The following is a 21,066-nucleotide window of genomic DNA, read 5'->3' on the forward strand; positions in this document are numbered from 1 at the left end:
AATATAATTATGGTGATTTATTCATACGATATATTTACAATGATAACATTATTTTAATTAGAAAAGATATTATAATTAAATATTTTAGATAAGTATAAAATTTTATATATATATATAACAATGGATACACTTGTTATGATGAACAGCAATAAACCATGAGGGGTATCATTTTTTTACTTTGAACGTTTTTTGAATGCCATCTACATAGTTGAAATCTATCAATTATTTGATTAATCACACATATTCATTTTTTATATGCTTTTCCTCATCCCTTTTTATGTCAAATATGGGTATATTTGAATTAAAGTATTTTACAGTTTAATTTAGACTAGTTAAATTTGAATTAAAGTAATTTTAGTTTATCGAGACACATCTTATCAAGGAATTTTTTTTCTCTTTGATCATTCTTTTATTTCTTTAATATTATTGTTGACATTCTTAAACATTACTATTTATCAATTAAAATAAATTAACCTTCAACATTTGAATTTATCATTCTAAATTTGAAATGAGTTTAAGTTAAATGTGAATTAGTTTTTATTCGAACTTGACTTAAATGTTAATAACTTAAAAAAATTGATAATTTTTAATATTATTTTATTGTCAACTAAATATATTAATTATATATATATATACGTATATTTAATTGTATATAATAATAATTTAATCTTCAAATAACCTATGTTAATGGTAATAATTTATTTTGGTAATTAATCTAGTTTGGTAATAAGGTTAGGCCAAAAGACTATTTTCCACCCAAGGTATGTTGCATTCTCAAGTTTTTCCCTTTTAATTTTGATAATTCTAAATATCCACTCATAAGCAGTTAAAATTAACGATAATAAAAGTAAAATCGTTATTTTCTCTATAATATTAAAAATAAACTAAAATATAATCTCTTATTGCCCTTCTAAACTTTAAAAACTAAAAGTTTTCCTCAACCTAAGTTTTAAAAAATGACAGTTTCACCCAAAGGTTTCATTTTGAAATCTCCAGCTCTATTGTCGGTGATCTCTCCCTCCCGAAGCATCATTTCCCTCCGAAGGTCTCTCTCCTCCCATTTGAAAATCCAATCGACATCGGAGGAGAGGTGGAAGACAAAGAATTTCATCGAGGAAGACGAAGTGTCGTCTTCCCAACTTTGTCTTCGTTTGGGAAGACAAAGAGTTTCATCTTCCTTGACGAAGCTCTTCGTCTTCCACCGCTCCTCCGACGTCAATCGAACGTTCAAATGGGAGGAGAGAGATCATCGAAAAAAGAGGATGCTTTGGGAGGGAGAGGTTGCCGACAATAGAGTCGAAGATTTCAATATGAAACCCTAGAGTGAAACTGTCATTTTTTAAAACTTAGGCTAGAGGAAACTTATTGTTTTTAAAGTTTAGGGGGTCAAAAAGAGATAAAATTTTAAAAGGTTGGGGTTCCGTTAATTTTAACTGCTCATAGGTGGGTATTTGAGATTATCAAAGTTAAAAGAAAAAAACTTGGGGATACAACATACCTTGGGTGGGAAATAGTTCTTTGGCCATAAGGTTACCTAAAATTTTAAGCACTTCCTGGAAGTGATGAGGACAAGAGATCACTTCCAAAAATTAATAGGCCTAACGGTAGTTTCCAAAACTTAAAGGGTGTGGCAGAATTTAACACTTAACTTGACTGGATTATTGCATTCTTTACAAAACAGCGTAAACTCGTAAAAGCCTTTGCTTTCAACCCTTGGCGCTCCCGTCTCTCACCGACCATCCAGACTTTTCGATTCTTCTTAGAATTTTCAACTTCCCCTATATTTTCTATCTTAGTTTCTTTTCGTTTCGTATTTTAGGGTTTCGGTTCTAAATCCCCGCATCTGTAAGTTCGCTTCGATTCGATTCGATTTAACTCTTAGTTGATTCTATTTTCTTCGATTGCTGCTGTCTTTGTACAATTCTTACTATTTTTGGCATGTTCAATTCGTTCTTTCACCTTTTTTAGTCTAATTTTTCTTGTTAGGGATTTTTCGATGGTAATTAATGCGAATTTATTATTATATTTGGTTGAATAATTGATGGTTACCTTTTGTCGATTTGCAGGTGATACTTGAGCTTTAAATTCTGTGTTCACGATGGAAGATTGGGGTGAGCGTTTATCTTTTATTTATGAGTTCTGATTGATGAAATTTAGATGGAATTTTTTTAACTGGGGTGGAGTTTGAGAACTTTCAATTGGATTTTATTTGTCATTTGGCACGGTTTGTAGGTTGAATTCAAACCCAGCTGGCTCGGGCTCAAATCCACATTTGTTTGAACGAGCAAAATTTAAGTTGGAGTTCTAGCTCAATAGCTTAGAATGAATTCAACTTGTTTATTTCTCTAGTGACAGTGTTTACTCTATCAGCAGCACTGTTTATCCTGCTGGTAACCCTTCGGCTAACTGTGCACTAGCTCGAACTCATTCAAGCTCAAGCTGGACATTAAAGATTCAATTTGAGCTTGTGCCAGCTCTTGTTCAGGCTTAGCTCTGCTCGAATCCACCCATACTTGTGTTAAATTGGTTTTCGATTTTACTCTCAAATGAATATTTAGTAAATTGGTTATGTGCTTTTTGGTAAATCATATTAATGGCGTAAGTCTTTCTGCTACCAAGTGCTATTATGTGGGACAAGAAATCGATCTTGTAGGTTTAACAGACTTGAAAGATATAAGCTAATTGTTCCATTATAATAAGGTGGTCTCATTAGACTTTAATTACATGTATGCTTGTGCTAATCGACCTAACCTGACAGGTAATATTGATACATCTAAGTGATGAAATTTATGTGTTTTAGCATGTACGAAGTGATTTGGCCTTATTCGGTGGAGATATTTAAATAAATGGCAATTTATCTTAACACAATAAGATCTAGAATAGAAGAGCTAGGAGTAGGAAAATTTAATTTGTACTGAACACAATAAAAATTAGGCTGAAGGAATGTTTGGAGTCTAATAGACTTAGAAATTCCCTATCTTAACTGGATCATGATTTTTCCAAAGGTGCCAAACATTTTTAAAGTTTATGTATTGGAAGAATGCGAAAGATGAGCAAGCTTTATGTAAGAAGAAAACAATTGACAGATGGATTATTGGAAGGGTTTCATTACTTGAATCAGTGACATGGTTGGAAATTTTGAACTACATATCATGGAAGGTTGGTGTATGTATACTTCATCTCTTTCTTAGCTTGAAATCATGTTGCAGACTCAAATAAGCCTAATGAAGCTTATATAAATTCCTGGTGTTGGAAAATAGGCTATTTTCAATCCCGACTGATTTGGATGTTTTTTAATCCTTTTAGGAGCTGTATGAATTTTTGTTTATTGTATTTTGTGGGGTTTGCATATTGTGGATAGTTATGCCACAGAAATTTCATCGTGAAGTATTTTTCTGGACTAAGTTTCTTAGAATTATGCTTTCTGTGCTCTCGTTTTATATTTTTATATACAAAAGGTGATACATTTATGATTATGTTTACAACCATTGCAGAGGATGATGTAATTCCACCTCTTCCTAAGACGGAGCTGTCTAAAATTGCATGGGATGATGAAGATGTAGAAGAGAACGATGTAAAAGATTCATGGGAAGACGACGAAGAACCTGCTCCTGTATGGCTTCTAATTTGCAATTTTTTATTATACGTATTAACTGGTGGTAATATTACCTGTGGATAATGAATAAGGAATTGCATTAAGCATGCAATCTATAATTTTCTGATTGTGTAGTGAATAACTTTGTCATTTATCAGGAGTCTAAGAACTTACCGTCTTGAATATTAGCATGGAGCAGGGACTGATCCACGTTCCTCTACACTAGTCTTTGTGATTCTTTGTCATCTAAATATCAGCTCATTAAGGAAATTATTTATTAAGTGCAAAGAGTACTGACCCTATTCCTGACTGGGGTGTATGTTTTAGTTGAAGTTATTATAGAGTTTAAGAGATTTCATGTGTAGTTGTCATATGTATGTGCGTATGCAGGATAGTGTGACAGGTATAATTGAGCATGGAAATTGTCTTTTATAGACTGAGTTATCCAGAATAATATGAGTCTCTTACCAATGCAGAAAACTGCAATTCTCATTCATAAACCATGCTATCTGGTAGTTCCCTTGTGGGGGCTGACCTCTTCAATGTCTTAGATGCAAGACCTAATGAATTTATTTCTTATATATTGTCTGCTCTGACTTAATGCCTTAGGAATCCATGCTCCACAATGATAGACTTTTTGCTCTTTATTTTAGGTATGCTTATTTGAATACTCAGGAAGGAAGAGCAGTATGAAGGACCCTGCCACTAATAGCTATCATAAAGCAGATCCTCCTGCAAATTATATCCATGACATAAATTGCATATTCTATATTTAGGAATTTTATGACTTTTATTGAGTGAAAGTTGTGTGCTGTTGTTTGATTATTTCACTGATTTGACAGGCCCCTGCACCAGCTCCTCCTGCTGAGAAGGTCTCCAAAAAAGCTGACAAAAAACCAAGTGAGAAAAATAAAAATGTAGCTGCAGAAGCAAAGGAAGTGCCATTGGATCCTGTAGCAGAGAAACTTCTGCAACAAAGGTAATACCATTATCTTGGTCCAGGCAATACTAATAGCCCTAATTTCTTTTTCCAGGGGTTATATCTGAAAACATCATGTTTTTTTTTTTTGTGATCAGAATGGCCAAATGTTATGCTTTGGCTTGTGCTTCTTTTAATTATCTATTCATAAGTCTACAAAATGTGTTGAAATATCTTAATCTATGTAATTGTTGTGGTTGCTTGGCTTTATTTTTCAAATATGAATGCATGAATTTACTTGGGTTTCTAACTATCACAGACTTGTGGAAGAAGCTGATTATCAGTCTACCACTGAACTGTTTGCAAAGAGACGTGATGAGAAGACCCTTGATAATTTTATTCCTAAATCTGAAAGTGATTTCTCGGAGTATGCTGAGCTCATTTCACATAAACTACGCCCCTATGAGGTATTGTTTTTGTTTAATGCCATGTGATTAAATTTGTAGCCTTTTGAATTGCTAATTGGAGTTTTAGTTGACACTCATATTTCCATTACAGAAAAGCTTCCATTACATAGGATTACTAAAGGCGGTAATGAGGCTGTCAATGGCATCTCTAAAAGCTGCTGATGCAAAAGAGATTTCCTCTTCAATCTCAGCTATTGCAAATGAGAAACTGAAAGCCGAGAAAGAAGCCACTGCTGGCAAAAAGAAATCAGGTAAATACAAGATCCTGCACATTTCTGGCAAATTTCACTCATTCTTCTGTCCAGCTTGTTGAAAGAGCTAAAATGCCTTTACATATTCATCAAAATGTAACTTACATACATATTTGTAAACAATCCGTGTTTAGTACGAATGTTACGGTGTTGTATTACGGCTTGTGGTAATCGTTTAACCTAATCTCTTGTTTTCCTCCAGGTGTGAAGAAGAAACAGCTTCTGGTCGATAGACCGGATGATGACCTTGTTGTTGATGCTTATGATGCAGGCGACGATTATGATTTCATGTGAGCAACTACAAGACCCTCACCCTCAGTCATTTTGTGTCTTTTAAATTAAATTAAATTTATTATAATTTCAAGAGACAAAAGTATCAACCAAAAAGAAAAATTGTATCAAAGATTTAGGAACTTTGTTGAGTGTCCTAAGAGTTCAGATTCTTGGAATAGACTTTAGTGCTCGAGTTTGACAAAGAGTGGAGGAATTTTGAGTCACTTTTTCCTGAGGCTATTTTTACCAGTTTCCTCCAATCCAATGATGTGATACTAAATTTAATCACTTAAAATCCTTAGTTGTCATTACAAACACATTTACAATATTACAAGTTTTATGCATTTATAAATATATTCTACCAAATGTATATAGATACGGATGGGTTTTGACTTGATCATGGGTCTTTTTTGGTATTGAGCTATCTGACTAGTTGTACTAGTGACATAAATAAAATTATATATATTAAGATATGATATATGTATTTAAAATGGTGGCTATATGATTTAACATAAATGCATAATCTCATATTATATGGGATTAGATATCTTTTAATTTAATTTATGTTTTATGTTAGTATGGTGAAATGCAAGGTCTCATGGGTTATGTTGTTATTTAATAACACAATTTGGCAAAGTAACTAATTATTGATTTTAATATGGCAAATAAATCTATAAAAAAAAACAAGCAATTATAATTATAATGTTAAATATCCTTATTTACAAATTAATTTAGTTTATTTCTCCTTTTAACTTAATCTTTTTGGTCCTTTGAGATTTGGACTAAATTAATTCATTTATAAGTAGATTTGAGTCGAATTAAATCAAATTTGAATCTTTATTTGGCTCATACAAGTTAAATTCTGAATTAAATCGATGTGAAACTCTTTTTTTTTAAATAATTATTATTTTTTTATTTTAACTATTCTATTTTATAATATTATTTTTTATAATTCGAGTTAATTTTAATATTTAAGTCGAAGCTTGACTTGGACCTTAGATTTAACTTAATTTAAATCTAGCGCAAGATCATGGAGAATCCAATACTAATTCTGAGTCCTTGCCAAATAGTAATTTTGTCACAATTTTTTTAAAATTCTAGAATCCCCTAATTTTGTTTCGTCTGAATGAGTTTAAAACTTAACATAATTATAGAAAAAAATTAGGACGATTATGTTAGTGATAAGAAAATAAAAATTAACAGGAAAAAGGGAATTTTAAAGATCTCTTACCTGATATATAAGGACCTAAATAATATAACAATATTTCACTGGACGACAATGTAGTCCGTCCAAACCTTGAGGACTACATGGAAAATACCTACAAGAGCAAAGGCTTCGAAGTGAAACTTTTTCGAGACGGAAAAAAAATTGAAGCAGAGAGGGAGAGAGCAGGGAACATCAATGGAGTCGACGAGGCTCCCAAGCTGCAGTAGTAGCTCAGTGAAGAAGCTTAAACGCAGAGATGTAAAATTATCTCTTTATTGACAGTTTTGATTGTTTTGATGAATTCGAGGGACTAATTGAAATTTTGCAAACTGTTCGGTGTAATTTGATTTCAATGTGTTTAGATTCTCGAAAAGAAGAAGGCAATCGATCAACTTATCAAAGCTGCTTATGCTCAAGACGATCATCTCGATTCTTTCGCGCCATTTCGACATATCCAAAGGAATGGTATTTTCATCATTTTTCTGTTTTACGGGCTTGGGTTGGGTCTTATTATAAATGAGTTTGAATTTTGGGTAACCCAAAACTGATTCTGTTAATGGTGATTTTGATTCTTAGGCGTGAATGTGCATTTGGAATCTGGGCGTGGTGATAGGCTTTCCTCTTATGAGAAGCACTACATTCAAAACCTGCTTAAGGTTATCTTACTAAGGCTAATTTTGTATATTTGTTTACGTTTAAGAGTTCAGCTATATGTTCTATAGTTATTGAATACTGTTACACAATGTTGGGTTATCCCACGTTGGTTGGTAAAGGGGCTAGGTGTTGGTGTATAAGTATCAAGGATAGTCTCATCCCTTAAACGAATTTTTTCGGTGGAAAAGGTCCAATAGCACCTTGGTTGCAACAAAGCCACCCAAGAGTCCACAGCGTGTGGTTAACATGAAGATCTAATTAATAGACCGTTGCTCTTTCGGATGTTTGGTTGTGAGAAGTGACCAGTAGACCAATGTTCTTCCAGATGACTGGTTGTGAGATGTGTCAAACCAATGACTTGGTTTGTGAGGGGGAGGGGGGGAAGTAGGTTGTTGGGTTGTTTCACATCGGTTGAGAAAGGGGTTAGGTATTAATATATAGGTTTGAGGGAAAACTTCACCCTTTGAGCTAGCTTTTAGGGTAAGAGGTGCCCAATAGCACCTAACACATGGCCCAAGTGGTATTTTGAATTTTGGATAATGCTATAGGTTATCAAGATTATCTCATAATTCCTGTTTTAACTAATGATCTGTTGTTTTATGTAGTAGTGATGTCAAAAAATAATGAGCTGATGCGGTTAGGGATAGTGGTCGAACACATTACTTGGGGTTAGGAATTTGATATATAACTTGGTATATGTCTTTCTAAGCAGCATCTCAAATTTTTTTTGTTAAGTGATATGCAAATGATGAGCTAATATGGGAAGCAATATATTAATGATAGTGACATGTTAATTGTGATTATATATTTGGAACATTGCTTTGGATGTGTTGTGTAGCTTTGTAGTTATCTCATTCTCTAGCACTTTTCAAACTTAAATAGGTCAATATGGAGGGGCCATTTGGCTCTGAATGGCCTACAGAGGAGAAGGTGAAGCGTAGAGAAATGGTTGCCCTTGAAGCACGTTACATTTTTGTACGTGAAGGTGACCCTCCAAATGCAAGTGCTGGTGAAGATAAAGCCCCCATTGTTGGATTTGTACATTATCGGTTTACTTTGGAGGAAGAGGTCCCAGTTCTCTACGTGTATGAACTACAACTTGAGTCTCATCTTCAGAGGAAAGGACTAGGGAAATTCTTGATGCAGTTGATTGAGCTAATTGCTCGTAAGGTGAAAATTTATATACTCCAAATAAGTTTTTCTGATTATTAATCAAATATTATCAATAAGACTGTGTCAGCAACATTGTAAAATGTTCACACTATAATTTTCTTGAATTTTTATTGCTTGCATCAAAGTGATCTCGTGTTTGAATTTTCATAATGCTTTCTATCATAGATTTGATTAGTCAGCATTAGTAAAAGTCTGCATATCACTGAGCTTGCATCCATATTTTTAACATTAAAGATACACTGCATTTCATGTTTGACCTTAATGTAGTAATTTCATCTTCTGTAGAACTGCATGGGTGCTGTGGTGCTAACTGTTCAAAAAACAAACTTGTTAGCAATGAATTTCTATTTAAGTAAGCTGAGGTAAATTTTTAACCTTGAAAGTACCACCATATATCTTTTATATCAATTTTAAAGCTCTATGATTTATTCGAACCAGCTATTAATTAATTTATATATTATTTGAGTACTGTTTCAACATGCCTTCTACAAAGTCAAACAAACCTTACTCTAGGGAAAGACCTGTCTGATGCAAAGTAATAATCAAGTAGTACCACTGCTTCATCCCAGATAAAGGGGAAAATGTACAAGGGTCTTCCTCCTTCATGTTAACTGTCCATTTTCATTCTAGTCTTATGCAGTGTTTGCACTGTATTCAACAAGTCTCTGTATCGTTGGACAAAACTAAAAAATGGAAATTTGTCTTGAGTTGAAAATGATTTATCAAGAAAAATGGACGTGTGCTCTATGATGAATTGGCTGTTGGACTTGCAATTCTTCGCTTTCAGACTTATTGTTCTTACCATATAGTTCTATTAGATGTTACCAAATTAAAAACATTCACACGCTTCTTGTCTTCATGTGTTTGTTCCTACAGGCACTCTATTAAGTGACTAGAATAGGAAGTATCATTGAGATTTGCTCAGTGTAATGTTCATTGTACAACATATATGTGTAAAATTCTGCAGTATATTTAGCAAGTTCTAGCTTCATTCATCAGGGAATGATTGAAGGCATACATGAATATTATTAAAATCTTTCCTGGAAAGAAGGTAGTGGTCAGCATGTCATGCAGATCACCACTGTTAACTATCATCTCAAATCTATGGACAAATTAATCAATAAGAATCTTAATTGCCATCTTTAAATGGTGTTTATCTTTGTAAAACCTAAAACTTTTAACCTCTTTCCATACATTCTCCTTAATTGTTTTTTACTCTGAATTATGTTATTGGAACTGTTTATCCTGTATTTTATTTGGCTGTCACATTTTTAATCTCTATTGCTTGCAGATATATCATATCAAGTATATCACCATCAAGAGTTGATCCATTGGTATGCAATTGTTGGATGCACTACTCATGATATCTTCATGTTATCTATATTCACAGTCTTGTTTTATGCAGACCAGAGTTGAAAAGAGTTATGAAATTCTCTGCAAAGTATTCGATCAGGAATATAAATCTGTGTTGGAGGTATATTTTATCACGTTCTATTAGATATGTGTGTATCATTTTCAATCTCTTGTTACATGAAAATGAATAGCTTGTGCTTTCATGTAGATAACATGAACAAGAAACTTCTAATGATATAATTTGAAACTGTGCCCTAAACTATTTCCTTCTGAAATTACTAAGGTGAAGATAGATTTTCATTTTTAAAATGTATTGCATCATGGGAGGGCATTATCTATACCAGCAAAGTGAACTGACTAATACTTAGGGCTTGTAAGCTTTTGAGTTGAAGATTCAGTTTCATCATTTTCTATGTGCATGTTAGACTGTTCTGGACCAAGCAAAAATATTATTAATATTAAAGGGAAACAATGTTGGTATCAAGAGGTGTCAACTCTTTCTACGGCTGTAGCCTCTTAATCAACCAAAAATATATTTTTTTAGGATAGTATATTTGATTTAAGATAGGATAATTGATTAAGATAATTTTTGAATTTGAAAGTTAGGATATTGTTAGAATAAATAAAGTTGATTGGATTGTGGAGAAGAGGAGAAGAATATTGTTATTTGGATTTTCAGACAGCCTTTGGCTGAAAGGGAGGTGTCCGGCTCCTTAAATTGCCAGAATTTTCCAATTTTCTGTTTCAGTTTTGTTCACCTTGTTTGGTTGGGGCAGTGGTTGTCAATAGACAATTATCCCACTGAATTGATAAATAAAACTACATTTTTTTTCAATCAATTGTCATCTGTTGTGTTCTTGCTGTGGTTGTTGAAGTTTGCTGGTGGATCTCTATCACAATATTCTGTTGATTTTCTTTCTTTCTTTTTTCCAATTTATAGGAAAGTGGATGAGAAGAGCCATGGTGTTTCATCCTGATTCTCGAAAACTTTTAAGGTACGCTCCATAAATTTGCATCTCCTTTTATTGCCAAGGCGTGAACTGGGACCACTTTCAGAGGAAGATTATTTGGGCCTGTGGATGAATAAAATTGCTGAAAAATCCTTTGTATTTAATTTTCTTTTACTATTAAGTTTGCCAATTAGTCTAGACTAGGGCCGCAATTGAGCCAGGTATTGCAGAGCTCGATCTTGGGTTGATTGGCTTTATGTAAACTTGAGCTCGAGCTTAAGAGGTGTGCTTGAACTTGGGCTTGAGACAGGAAATGTTGACTTGAGTTTGATTCAAAAAATTACAGTTAAATCTTATAATTTATATATTTATCAATTGACCCATTTTATTTAAAATAGGAAATGCAATTTTAAAGGTGTAAGTATAAAAATTTAAACTTTTAAAAGTATTTTGATATAATACTTTAATTGAGCCACAAACTTGTGAGCTAACCGAGCCAAGTAACAATGAACTCAGCTTGGTTCATTTGCAGCCCTATTCTGAACAGCATCATGGAGCTGCATTAATTTGTGTGGCTCATTTAACTATTTGTGCTATTTAACAAAATCCATGCAAGTATTCCACAGATTGTTTAGAGGTTCTTTCTTGATCTTTTTATTTTTGACTGGTTAATTCACCTTCGTCTGTTTTTCTGTGGTATGCAGTCATCGGAAGCAATGGATGATGAAGACACCAAACACATCGAAATCCTGTTGGGAATGATGCTGTTGTTGGAAAGTTGGATGAGTTGTGTACTCGTGGAATTGTTGTATTCTGTGAACTTATATTTTGGTAGTGTAACGTGAATATGTTTTTGCTTGTTATTTTATTTATTTTATTTTCATTCTGGATTTTGAGACTTCAGAGTTTTTGATTATGACATGGAGTTTTTGCATATGATAAGGAATTGCGGATTACTATTTTGAATATGATTATAGATCAAAGAAATAATAAATTTTAAGTTTAATTTAAAATTTTAAAGGGTTTTACTGATAATTTATATATATTAAGCTGTCTTTAAAGCGGGTATAAATCAAATTGAGTTTGAACACTTTTGAATTCGGTTCAAAATAAAATGAAATAGTTTAAATTTGCTAAACAAAAGTTAAACGTAATTTGAATTTGGTTTGATCCATAAATTCAAATTGCCAAGCTTGGTTTGAGTTCAGGGTTAAAAAACATGGTTTGAGTTTATAGTTTATTTATAAAACAATATTATTTTGATAATTATTTAAAATAATTTGAATTGAATTGTGGAGTAAGTTCAAATTGAATAAAGGCATTGTTTGGCCCATCTGTTGGATCAAGTTAAATTTTTTCAAATTCAAGTTTAATTTAATTTCATAAATGAATCAATTTTTCTAGTTTAAGTGACTTAAATAAATTTAAATCACTATAAACCAAATTGAATTATTTAAAACCAAACTAGTTTGGTTCAGATTCAGCTGTAGTTGTCCCCTATGCGGCTAATTAACCTGACATATCTTGTTATAAGCTACTTAAAAAATAATAATAATTGTAGAACAATAATATATAGAGGAACGCTGGGTCTACTTGATACAGCTTATTCGAGTTTATAAATGAAGAAACTATTTAGCGTTAAAAAAAACTACGCCAAAAGCTGTCTAATATTAATTTACTTACTAATAAATCAACTCGCATATGTAAAATTGTACATGAATATTTCTAAAATTTCGGCACTCAGAAATAAATTTAAAAAGGATTAAAGTGATAAATTTGTTTTAAAACTCAGACCAAATTAGGTGATCGAGATTAGGACCTGTGATCAACCGTTGGATCAATGTTTAAATCTATTCAAGCCATAGGACCAGATTAACTCAAAGTTGAATATATTGTCAGCTTGTTATATTATAAAACATGGCACAATTCTGATTTAGAGCAAAAAATCATACAATTTCTATGACTCAAAATCGAGACCATCAAATAATGAATATGCAGTTATGCTCTACAAAACCCTATTAAGTTATAATTATGCTTGATTGAAAGTTTTTTTTAATATTTATTTAAACAATTCACAGTAATTCCTGGCCCGAGAATACCTCATCCGGGTCTAAAAAGATAACAACTATAATATGTGTTTATATATAACAATGGGAAATTCTCAACACCAGCAATCAAATTCAAATTCTCGACGCCTGGAGAAGGAATCGGAATTAATCCCCCATCTTTCCTAAATAATGAAACAAAGAAAGAAAAAAAATAGTGTTCCAGCATCTGTGATTTCTCTTATTTTAACAAGCATTCTTCATTATTATCGCTCTCATCAAATTTCAAATGCTTTTGGCTTCTTTTTTATACCTTCTTCTATTTGAACTTGACCCAAGTGTTCAAATATTTAATTTTTTCATTGCACTATCAAACCCTGTAGTCTAACATTTAACCACTCTATTATTTCCTTCATAATATCGTCCCGTTCGGGTTCAAAGAGGAGATCGTGTAAGAAACCTTCATAAAGTTTGATGGTTTTGTCGGTTGAGGATGCCTCCAAATACAGTTTTTGAGAAGCAACCGGGTCCGTTACAGTGTCCGCGGTGCCATGGAGCAGAAAAAAAGGTACTCTCAATCGATTGAGATTCTGCTGCAAGTAGGTCGCAATACGAAGAATCTCGTAGCCAGTCCTTACCCTGATGGATCCAGTGTACACTAGTGGGTCAGAATACTTGGCCACAAGAGCCTCAGGGTCCCGAGACACTGGCATCCCCTTCTTATTTGCGGCACTGATTTGGTATCTTGGCAACAAAAATGAGACAATTGGAGCAAGCACCTGAAAAAATAAAAAATCAGAAAAGGGTGGTTACAACAATGGTTTAAAAAATCCGACCAACCAATTTAACTTGTTCAACCAAGAACCAAGAGTCAGTTTGGTCTGAGAACCTTCAAAACTCGGCCGAACCAGAGTCCTAGCCATAAAAAAAATTGCACTTGCTGGTACTTGAACCCAACATTTTATCAATTGACATTGTGTGTGTGCAAATATATTCCAGGGTTTTAATTTAATGATTTAAGTAATCGAAATTGTTTTTGAATATTATCTTTAATATTTGTTGAAGCTGTTCACTAGTCCAATAACTAGTCAACTGTTTTGAGTGCCAGTTAATCCATACTAACCCCTTCACCGAATCAAGATCCAGTCCGATATGAAAACTATGGTTACAACAATTTACCTTATCATTTCATGTCTTAGTAACTAACACTAGAAATTTCACAATCTGACTGAGAACTTGTAAACAAGATGTAAATGAACAGTGTTCTTACCACAAAAATTGGATGCGACGGCTGAACTCCGACTGCAGGTGAAGTGACTACTACACCTGCTACACGGGCCTCAATTTTTGGATCAAGAACTGCCTAATTTGTTCAGGTAAATGGTGAAAAAGTACAACTAGATTCCAGGTTGGCAAGTTTTTAATTGAAAAAAGTTATTTCGAAATATGATAGCATGCGTAATTGCATAGAAAACTTACCTTAAGCACAATGGCTGCACCAGTCGAGTGGCCAAAGCAAAAACATGGAAGACCAGGATTATCAGCTAAAACCTTCTCGAGAAATGATTTCTGTATAAAGTTCAAGATAAGATAATTTAAATGAACCTGACATTTACATTGAGGTTATTTTAATCGGCATCTTGCACATGAATCTTAAAACATACCAAATCATTGACAGCATCATTAAGCGAATGGACGAATGCATGCAGTCCATCACTTCCACCGTGACCTAGAAGGAGGGAAAAAAAAAACTAATCTGATTTGGACTAGAAAATATAAACAACTAAATTGAATGATAAAACATGCACAAGATCAAGCTTCCTATCTTGAAAAGTCCATGTCAATCACAAATTTTTTGCATGCTAATGCATCTTCGCTACACCTAATTGGTCCACTTAGCATGAACAACATGCCTAACAGCAGTGAATTATATAGACAGACAAGTGATGGCTGAAGATCTCGTATGGTGATTACTTTCTCTTTGAACTCCACAACTCATAAAACAGGAACACAGTTTGAAGAGCTTTTGGCTTATTTTTGAAACATGCATACTCGTTTGAAGCTTTACCACTTATACGAGTATTAGTTCAGACCCAAGCTCACAGATAATAAGGCTTACTTAATAACAGAAGCTTCAGGTTTTACTTTTTGGCACCAATGGGCTTCCCAATTGAATGACTCAATCCCTGCAACATCCAAATATAGCTGCGTTGTTGAAGCCAAAGTCTCTAGACTATAAAACATTAATAATTTTAATAGTGTTTTGAAGGATAAACTGAAGGAAGTGAGTCATATATGCATGGTTATATGTAAACTTTTCAGAGAAAAACCTATAGTAAGCCTTTACAGAGCTCAGCTTCCATCATAGAAGCTGCAACTTAAATACTTTCTAGATAACTTAAAGTCTGCCAAAAGAAACAGGCTTAAATTTACAATTTCATAAGTTTGGGGAAACAATTTGAATTTGTCAAGCTGATGATCCACAAGAAGAGTCCAAATCTATGTTTTCATCTTATTTTGTGTCTTGTGCCAGTGCAGACTTCAACATTGTTCTTTTTTTCATTTGAGTCCTTACATATGATCCTCTTCTCTTGATATAAACTAAAGTCAAGGATCTTGTTTTAAGAACATTTCAACTACACTAAGGCCCTTAAAGCAGTTAATACTTTTTTAGAAAATCTCTCTCTACCATTGGAAAGAGGAATCAATTCTACACATAATGTTCTCATGTTGATAAAATGAAAAAAAGTCTCGTTAAACAGAAAGGATTTGTTTAACAACAAAGATCTAAATAAAAATAATATGACAAAACTGTTAGTCAAACACACGATCATTCAAAGAGACAGATGAAAACAAAATATATCTTCTCTAAGTTTTCCCGTCATTCTAAGAGTAAATTATTTAATAGTAAAATGAACTTGGAAGAAATATGATTTTTCTAAGTATGTCCAGACAAGTTTTAAAAAAAAAAAAATCAGGCTCCTTAAGAATATGAAAATGATCAGCATGTAAACATGAATTCAAACTTACCAATCCAATCCATCCCATAAACCTTGAATCCATTAGCATTCAACTTCTTGGCGAAATCACTGTATCTGCCACTGTTGCAGATAATAAAACTATCTTATGCAATTGGTCAATTTTATAATAAAAAAGTTTTATATCAGTAGTCCATAAATTACAAACCTGTGTTCATTGAGGCCGTGCAAAAGAACAACTAGTCCTCTGCATGAGATAGATGAGGGTTAGCATTTTATTTCAACCAGAAAGATTAAATAAGGAGAAGTTTCATGAAACATCAAACACAGAGAAATAAGAGGAAAAAATAATCTGCACATTGAGGAGAAGAACAAAAGACTCCACAAATTAACTAAAATACTATCGCTTTTAAAAAATGCCTTATACAATTCTCTCTTAGAGAGAAAATTCAGGAGTGATATTAAAATAAGCCAAACTGCAGAAAGACTATTTTGTATTTGAACAAATTATGCCTCAGGAATTTTGATAGGCTACCTTAGACCAACACAATATAATATGGATCATTGAAGGGTAAAGCCCATTATAAAAAAGTAAGTCTCTATTAGAAAATCGTTAAGGAAAGGATTAGGCTGTCGGGAAGGAGATGCAAATTATTCCGTCAAGCGTACCAGAAAGCCCCACTCTCTGGAGAAGACAGATATGATGTGTTTCTAACAGTAAGGGTGGAGGCAGATGATGCCCCACTGGTTGATTTTTTTTTTTTTTGGAAATCTATAAATAGCAGGGTGATGCAGGCCCCAAAAAAGAAACATTAGAATATTTTGATAGTTCGGTTTTCACCCTCTTGTTCTTAAGCACACAAATGACTAGATAAAACAATACGATATATGTGATCTAATGGTTGCCCGACCAACTTAGCCTTTAAATAATAGTGTATGGTAAACTTCCATGACCCCACACTGATAACAATATTATCATCAGAACTTCTTCCAATAGGAAGCTCTTCAGCTTAAGAAGCTGATTTCTCCTTTTGAAGGCTATAAAAATTGGGAGATCAGCACTTGCATACTCAAAATTTTGTTTTACAGCTTTGGTACTGTTACTAATTTATTAGCAAAGAGGGTAATGTCTAACATGTATAATCTTAGCTTTTATTAGGCATAGAATTTTAAATCTAAAAGGATTAAATCAACTTAGATGAACTGTTCTTCTCCCCTGCTACCAAATCAGTATACTGCACAAATTGTGAATGTGAGTCTATATGAGTTTTCTGAATGGCAGAAACCCATTTCACAGAGAACGTGAAAGATATCATTGATAAAGCAACAGCTCTTTTAGCTAACATTAGCAAAATGCATAGTTAGATATGGAGATCCCCTGTCAAAAATGTACATGCACCAAAGTGCCTCATGCTGAACTCTGTCCTTTTTCAATTTTTAAACACTGTTTTCTTAGTAGTATTTTATTTTTTCAAGTTTCACAATTTGTCAAATCCATCAGCCATGTTTTTAGGTGTCGCATGTGCCAAATACATGGATCCTTTTACCAAAGAATTGCTGACTTATTAAGCACTAAGTTACTACCAGAAAATGAGACCTAGTTCATTTTTTTAAAACCAAAATACACCACTTATGCAATGAAGGCATAGACTGTCTCCCCATCATTCGATATTCTCTTCAAAACCAGTTCCATTCTTAGTGTGTAAAAACTAGTTCTCGAATCTGGTTTCAATCTGCAGAATGAAATCTAAACAACATACCCATTTTTCTTTTCAGAACTTTTATTTTCTTTCAAAATCTTTCATATGGGGTAAATTTTTAGACCTCTCAGTCAATAAAAATTCTGGTCCAAACGTGACAATTAATGTAGTACAGTACAACAGCAATAGACCAAAGCATTATGAAGCATACACTAGATGCTGGGAGGGGGACAGGGTGAAGTAAATAGCCAAAGCTCCACTTGGATATTGAATACTCAGGGCAGGTTTCAGGTACAGAGTATTATAACAATCTATACATGCAGACCATAATATTCTTTTCGAATATGATAGTGCCCATCGAATTTAACAGCGGTGTTTGGGATAAGAAAGAATATGCTTGTATTCTCCATGTTGGAACTTCAGCCATTATGCCAAACCAAACGACGAAAGTAATACGATTCATGAAGGTTTTTTTTAATACTAATATTCAAATCTAAAGTGGGTGACAGTTACAAGAAGAATACTTAGGTAATCTAAACACTATCTGTCGCTTCCTCCTACCAGGTTAAACAGTTTTTTTATTTATAAAAAGCAATAACAAAGTCAAAAAGCAAAGTACACAACACAACTCTAAATGACAATGAAACAACATTGTTTTCAAACAAAAATATCAGTAAAAGAAAAGAAAAAAAATGATAAAATTCTTGTCAGAAATCATTTCTCTTTTTTCAATTACACGTTCCAACTTTATATCCAAAGCTCTGCATGCATAAACACATATCTACATGTCAATCACAAACACAACATGCAAGACGTGGAACATGAACTTGACACATAAGTTGATATAGCTCGAAAAATTCACCAAAAAATCAAAATATTCTTACACCATGTCCAATAAACTGGTCTTCTTTTCTCAAACATTATGATAATTTCACAGAGTGACGCACAAACCAAACAGCAAAATAATCAACACATTTCACGCAGATTAATCATTTCAGGACAGTGATGATGAAAAATTAACATAGAAAAGTCACGAAGAAACGAACCTGACATTAACCGAAATCGGAGTCCAAGACTGCGTGAACAACGCATCACCTCTTGAAGTCGCAAACAGCGAAAAATCTCTCTTAATTTTCTGGTCACGATCATCCTGTAAAACTCTTCTAATCGCCAACGATCTCCTCGCCATAACCTCCTGCTCTAAAACACCGCCGCCACCGTTTCTCCACTGGAAAATCCTCGCCGGTACACGCACGGTGGCGCCGCTGCTCTTTCTGCTGCAACCACTCTCCTGAATATTCTTCTCCAGCAACTCCTTGTTATTCTTCTCCGACGATAAATTAATCACAACGCTCCGTTTCCAGCACCGAAACGGCACCAAAAACATCACGATAACTGCATTAATCATCGCGATAAGAAACCTCAACGCGCGACGAGAAAACAGCGCGTTTATGCGCCCGCTGGCACCGGAAGTCAACATCAATGACGTCGTTTTAGAACTCGAAATTGCTTCTACCGCCATATTCAATTTTAAATCAAGCCAAGCAAAATAAGATCAAACACGGTTAAAAAAACACGAAAGTGATAACACTAATAACAACAGTACAACAAGACGGCTTCGTTTTTATCAAATCAAAATGCAGTTAGAATTTCGGCAGAGTAATCTGAGTTTCTCAAAGGATTCACGAACAGAGAGAAACTGAAAAGATAAAAGACAATGATTGAGAGTTTTAAAAGATGATGATGACAGCTGATGAATACGCCAGGATTTACTCAATTTAGCGCTTAAATACAGCTAAAGAAGACTCAGTTTCAGGGCTCTCAATGCTACAACCTGTAACTATAAATTCCCAAATTTTCAAATTTATAAGCACAATATAGAGAGCAATTTCTGATGGATTGCCCGTAAAATGTTAAAATAAATGTTAGGTACAACGAAGACGCTACAGATTTTTGCGTTAAAAATGTGAGTATAGTCATTTCCGTTAGATCAATAATTTGTCTGTTGTCGTGGATATTTATTATCTATAATTAAAATTTTTTTAAATATAAAATAAATATAACTTAATTATAATTAATTTATTATTTTATTTTTGTAATAAAGATTTTTTAAGTTAAAAGTATTAATTTTTATTATATTAATGAGACATTTGGTTAAAACCTTATAAATATTACTCTAGTAATTTATCTTTTATTATTTATATTATTTTGTTTAATTTATAAGTAATAAAAGATTCCTAAAAAACTCTTAGAGGGCGTTTGGTTCTAGATTTTGAAGATTATCTTGATAATCTATCTTTTATTTCCTTGTTTAGTTTGTCAATAATAAAAGATTACAGTAATCTTCTATTACCAATGCTGACGTGACAGATAATATAGATAAAATTTTATTATAATTATATTATTATTTATTAATATGACAAATAATATAAAAAATATTTAAAAATAATTATATTCAAAAACATTTAAATAAAATAATTTACTAGTAATCTTTTATTATCTTTAACCAAACACAATAATTATTTATACTTATCAAATTTTATCAAACATAGTAATCATTTATACCCGGTAATCTTCTAAGTAATCTATCTTCAAGGTGATCTTTCTATTTTGGTAATAAAACATTACCTAAACTAAACGCCCCTTTAGAGGCATTCAATTCAAGAGGTAAAAAGATTATTCAAATAATTTAATTTATTTTTTATTACTTATATTATTTTGTTCGATTGATAAGTAATAAAATATTTTGATGATTTTTTATTATCAATGACGATATAACTGGTAATATTAAAAATATTACATTCATCTTATATATTAAAAGTAAAATAATTTCATTTTTAGTTAATACTAACATAAAAATATTTTAGAATAATTAAATCTAATGACATTTAAATAAAATATTATATTAGAATTTTTTTATTATATCTAATCGAATATAATGATTATTTATATTTATCTATTTTTATCAAATATAATAATAATTTATATCAAATAATCTTTTAAATAATTTATTTTTAATATAATTTTTTAATTTTAATAATAAAATATTTTTTAAATCATTAGTATTCTAAAAGTTAAAATCATTGTTTCAATAAAAAATAATAATTCATAATTGTGAAAAAAAAAATTAATTTTCCATTTTTGACAATTCGACGGCGTTTTGACCAGAAGTAATTCAATTTTGTTTTTTAAAATTTTGAGAAGAAGGAACAATAAAAGGGAAACCTCGCCTCAGGGCTCGCGTCGCGAAACTTCATTTTTAATCTTTTGATGACGTAACATGATTTGCAGCAATCCAAAGAGTTATGTGTTCATGACACGTGGCACATGTAGGTACTTGTGGCTGATATGCGGCGACGTGAGGATTGGTGGAAAAGGTCTTGCTTTTGAATTGCAAGATGACAGATGTCCGTTTCTTGTGGCAGCATCTGTAGCTGAGACGTCTCTTATACCGCCACGTCATTAAACATGTGGCTTGAGAGTTCTTTTTAACATTGGGTT

General features: G+C 32.7%; 3 protein-coding genes across 4 annotated transcripts; 2 read left to right on the forward strand and 1 right to left on the reverse strand.

Annotated features, from left to right (window-relative positions):
* Positions 1-1,662: 1,662 nt before the first annotated feature.
* LOC123196879 (eukaryotic translation initiation factor 3 subunit J-like) lies at positions 1,663-5,902 on the forward strand. Of its 2 annotated transcripts, XM_044611026.1 has the most exons (8): positions 1,663-1,845; positions 2,067-2,111; positions 2,233-3,159; positions 3,495-3,613; positions 4,438-4,574; positions 4,834-4,981; positions 5,073-5,232; positions 5,435-5,902. In XM_044611026.1, exons 3-8 carry the CDS (start codon positions 3,126-3,128, stop codon positions 5,524-5,526), a joined length of 690 nt encoding a protein of 229 aa, XP_044466961.1. In that variant the 5' UTR covers positions 1,663-1,845; positions 2,067-2,111; positions 2,233-3,125; the 3' UTR covers positions 5,527-5,902. The 2 variants fall into 2 exon arrangements, with proteins under 2 accessions (XP_044466961.1, XP_044466962.1); XM_044611027.1 differs by lacking the exon at positions 2,233-3,159 and having other exon boundaries at positions 1,664-1,845.
* Positions 5,903-6,707: 805 nt separating this feature from the next.
* On the forward strand, positions 6,708-11,778 carry LOC123196878 (N-alpha-acetyltransferase 40). Its single transcript, XM_044611025.1, has 9 exons — positions 6,708-6,970; positions 7,075-7,177; positions 7,289-7,368; positions 8,249-8,536; positions 8,825-8,901; positions 9,831-9,873; positions 9,945-10,013; positions 10,833-10,887; positions 11,547-11,778. Exons 1-8 carry the CDS (start codon positions 6,908-6,910, stop codon positions 10,842-10,844), a joined length of 735 nt encoding a protein of 244 aa, XP_044466960.1. The 5' UTR covers positions 6,708-6,907; the 3' UTR covers positions 10,845-10,887; positions 11,547-11,778.
* A 1,099-nt stretch (positions 11,779-12,877) lies between these two features.
* On the reverse strand, positions 12,878-19,389 carry LOC123196860 (monoacylglycerol lipase-like). The gene is made up of 7 exons (XM_044611002.1): positions 18,612-19,389; positions 16,074-16,112; positions 15,918-15,988; positions 14,552-14,616; positions 14,367-14,456; positions 14,158-14,250; positions 12,878-13,666 (listed from the first exon to the last, which is right to left on the reverse strand). Exons 1-7 carry the CDS (start codon positions 19,085-19,087, stop codon positions 13,247-13,249), a joined length of 1,254 nt encoding a protein of 417 aa, XP_044466937.1. The 5' UTR covers positions 19,088-19,389; the 3' UTR covers positions 12,878-13,246.
* Positions 19,390-21,066: the final 1,677 nt, after the last annotated feature.

The sequence above is a fragment of the Mangifera indica genome, chromosome 14 (assembly GCF_011075055.1).
Source record: "Mangifera indica cultivar Alphonso chromosome 14, CATAS_Mindica_2.1, whole genome shotgun sequence".
In the NCBI taxonomy this organism is placed as follows: domain Eukaryota; kingdom Viridiplantae; phylum Streptophyta; class Magnoliopsida; order Sapindales; family Anacardiaceae; genus Mangifera; species Mangifera indica.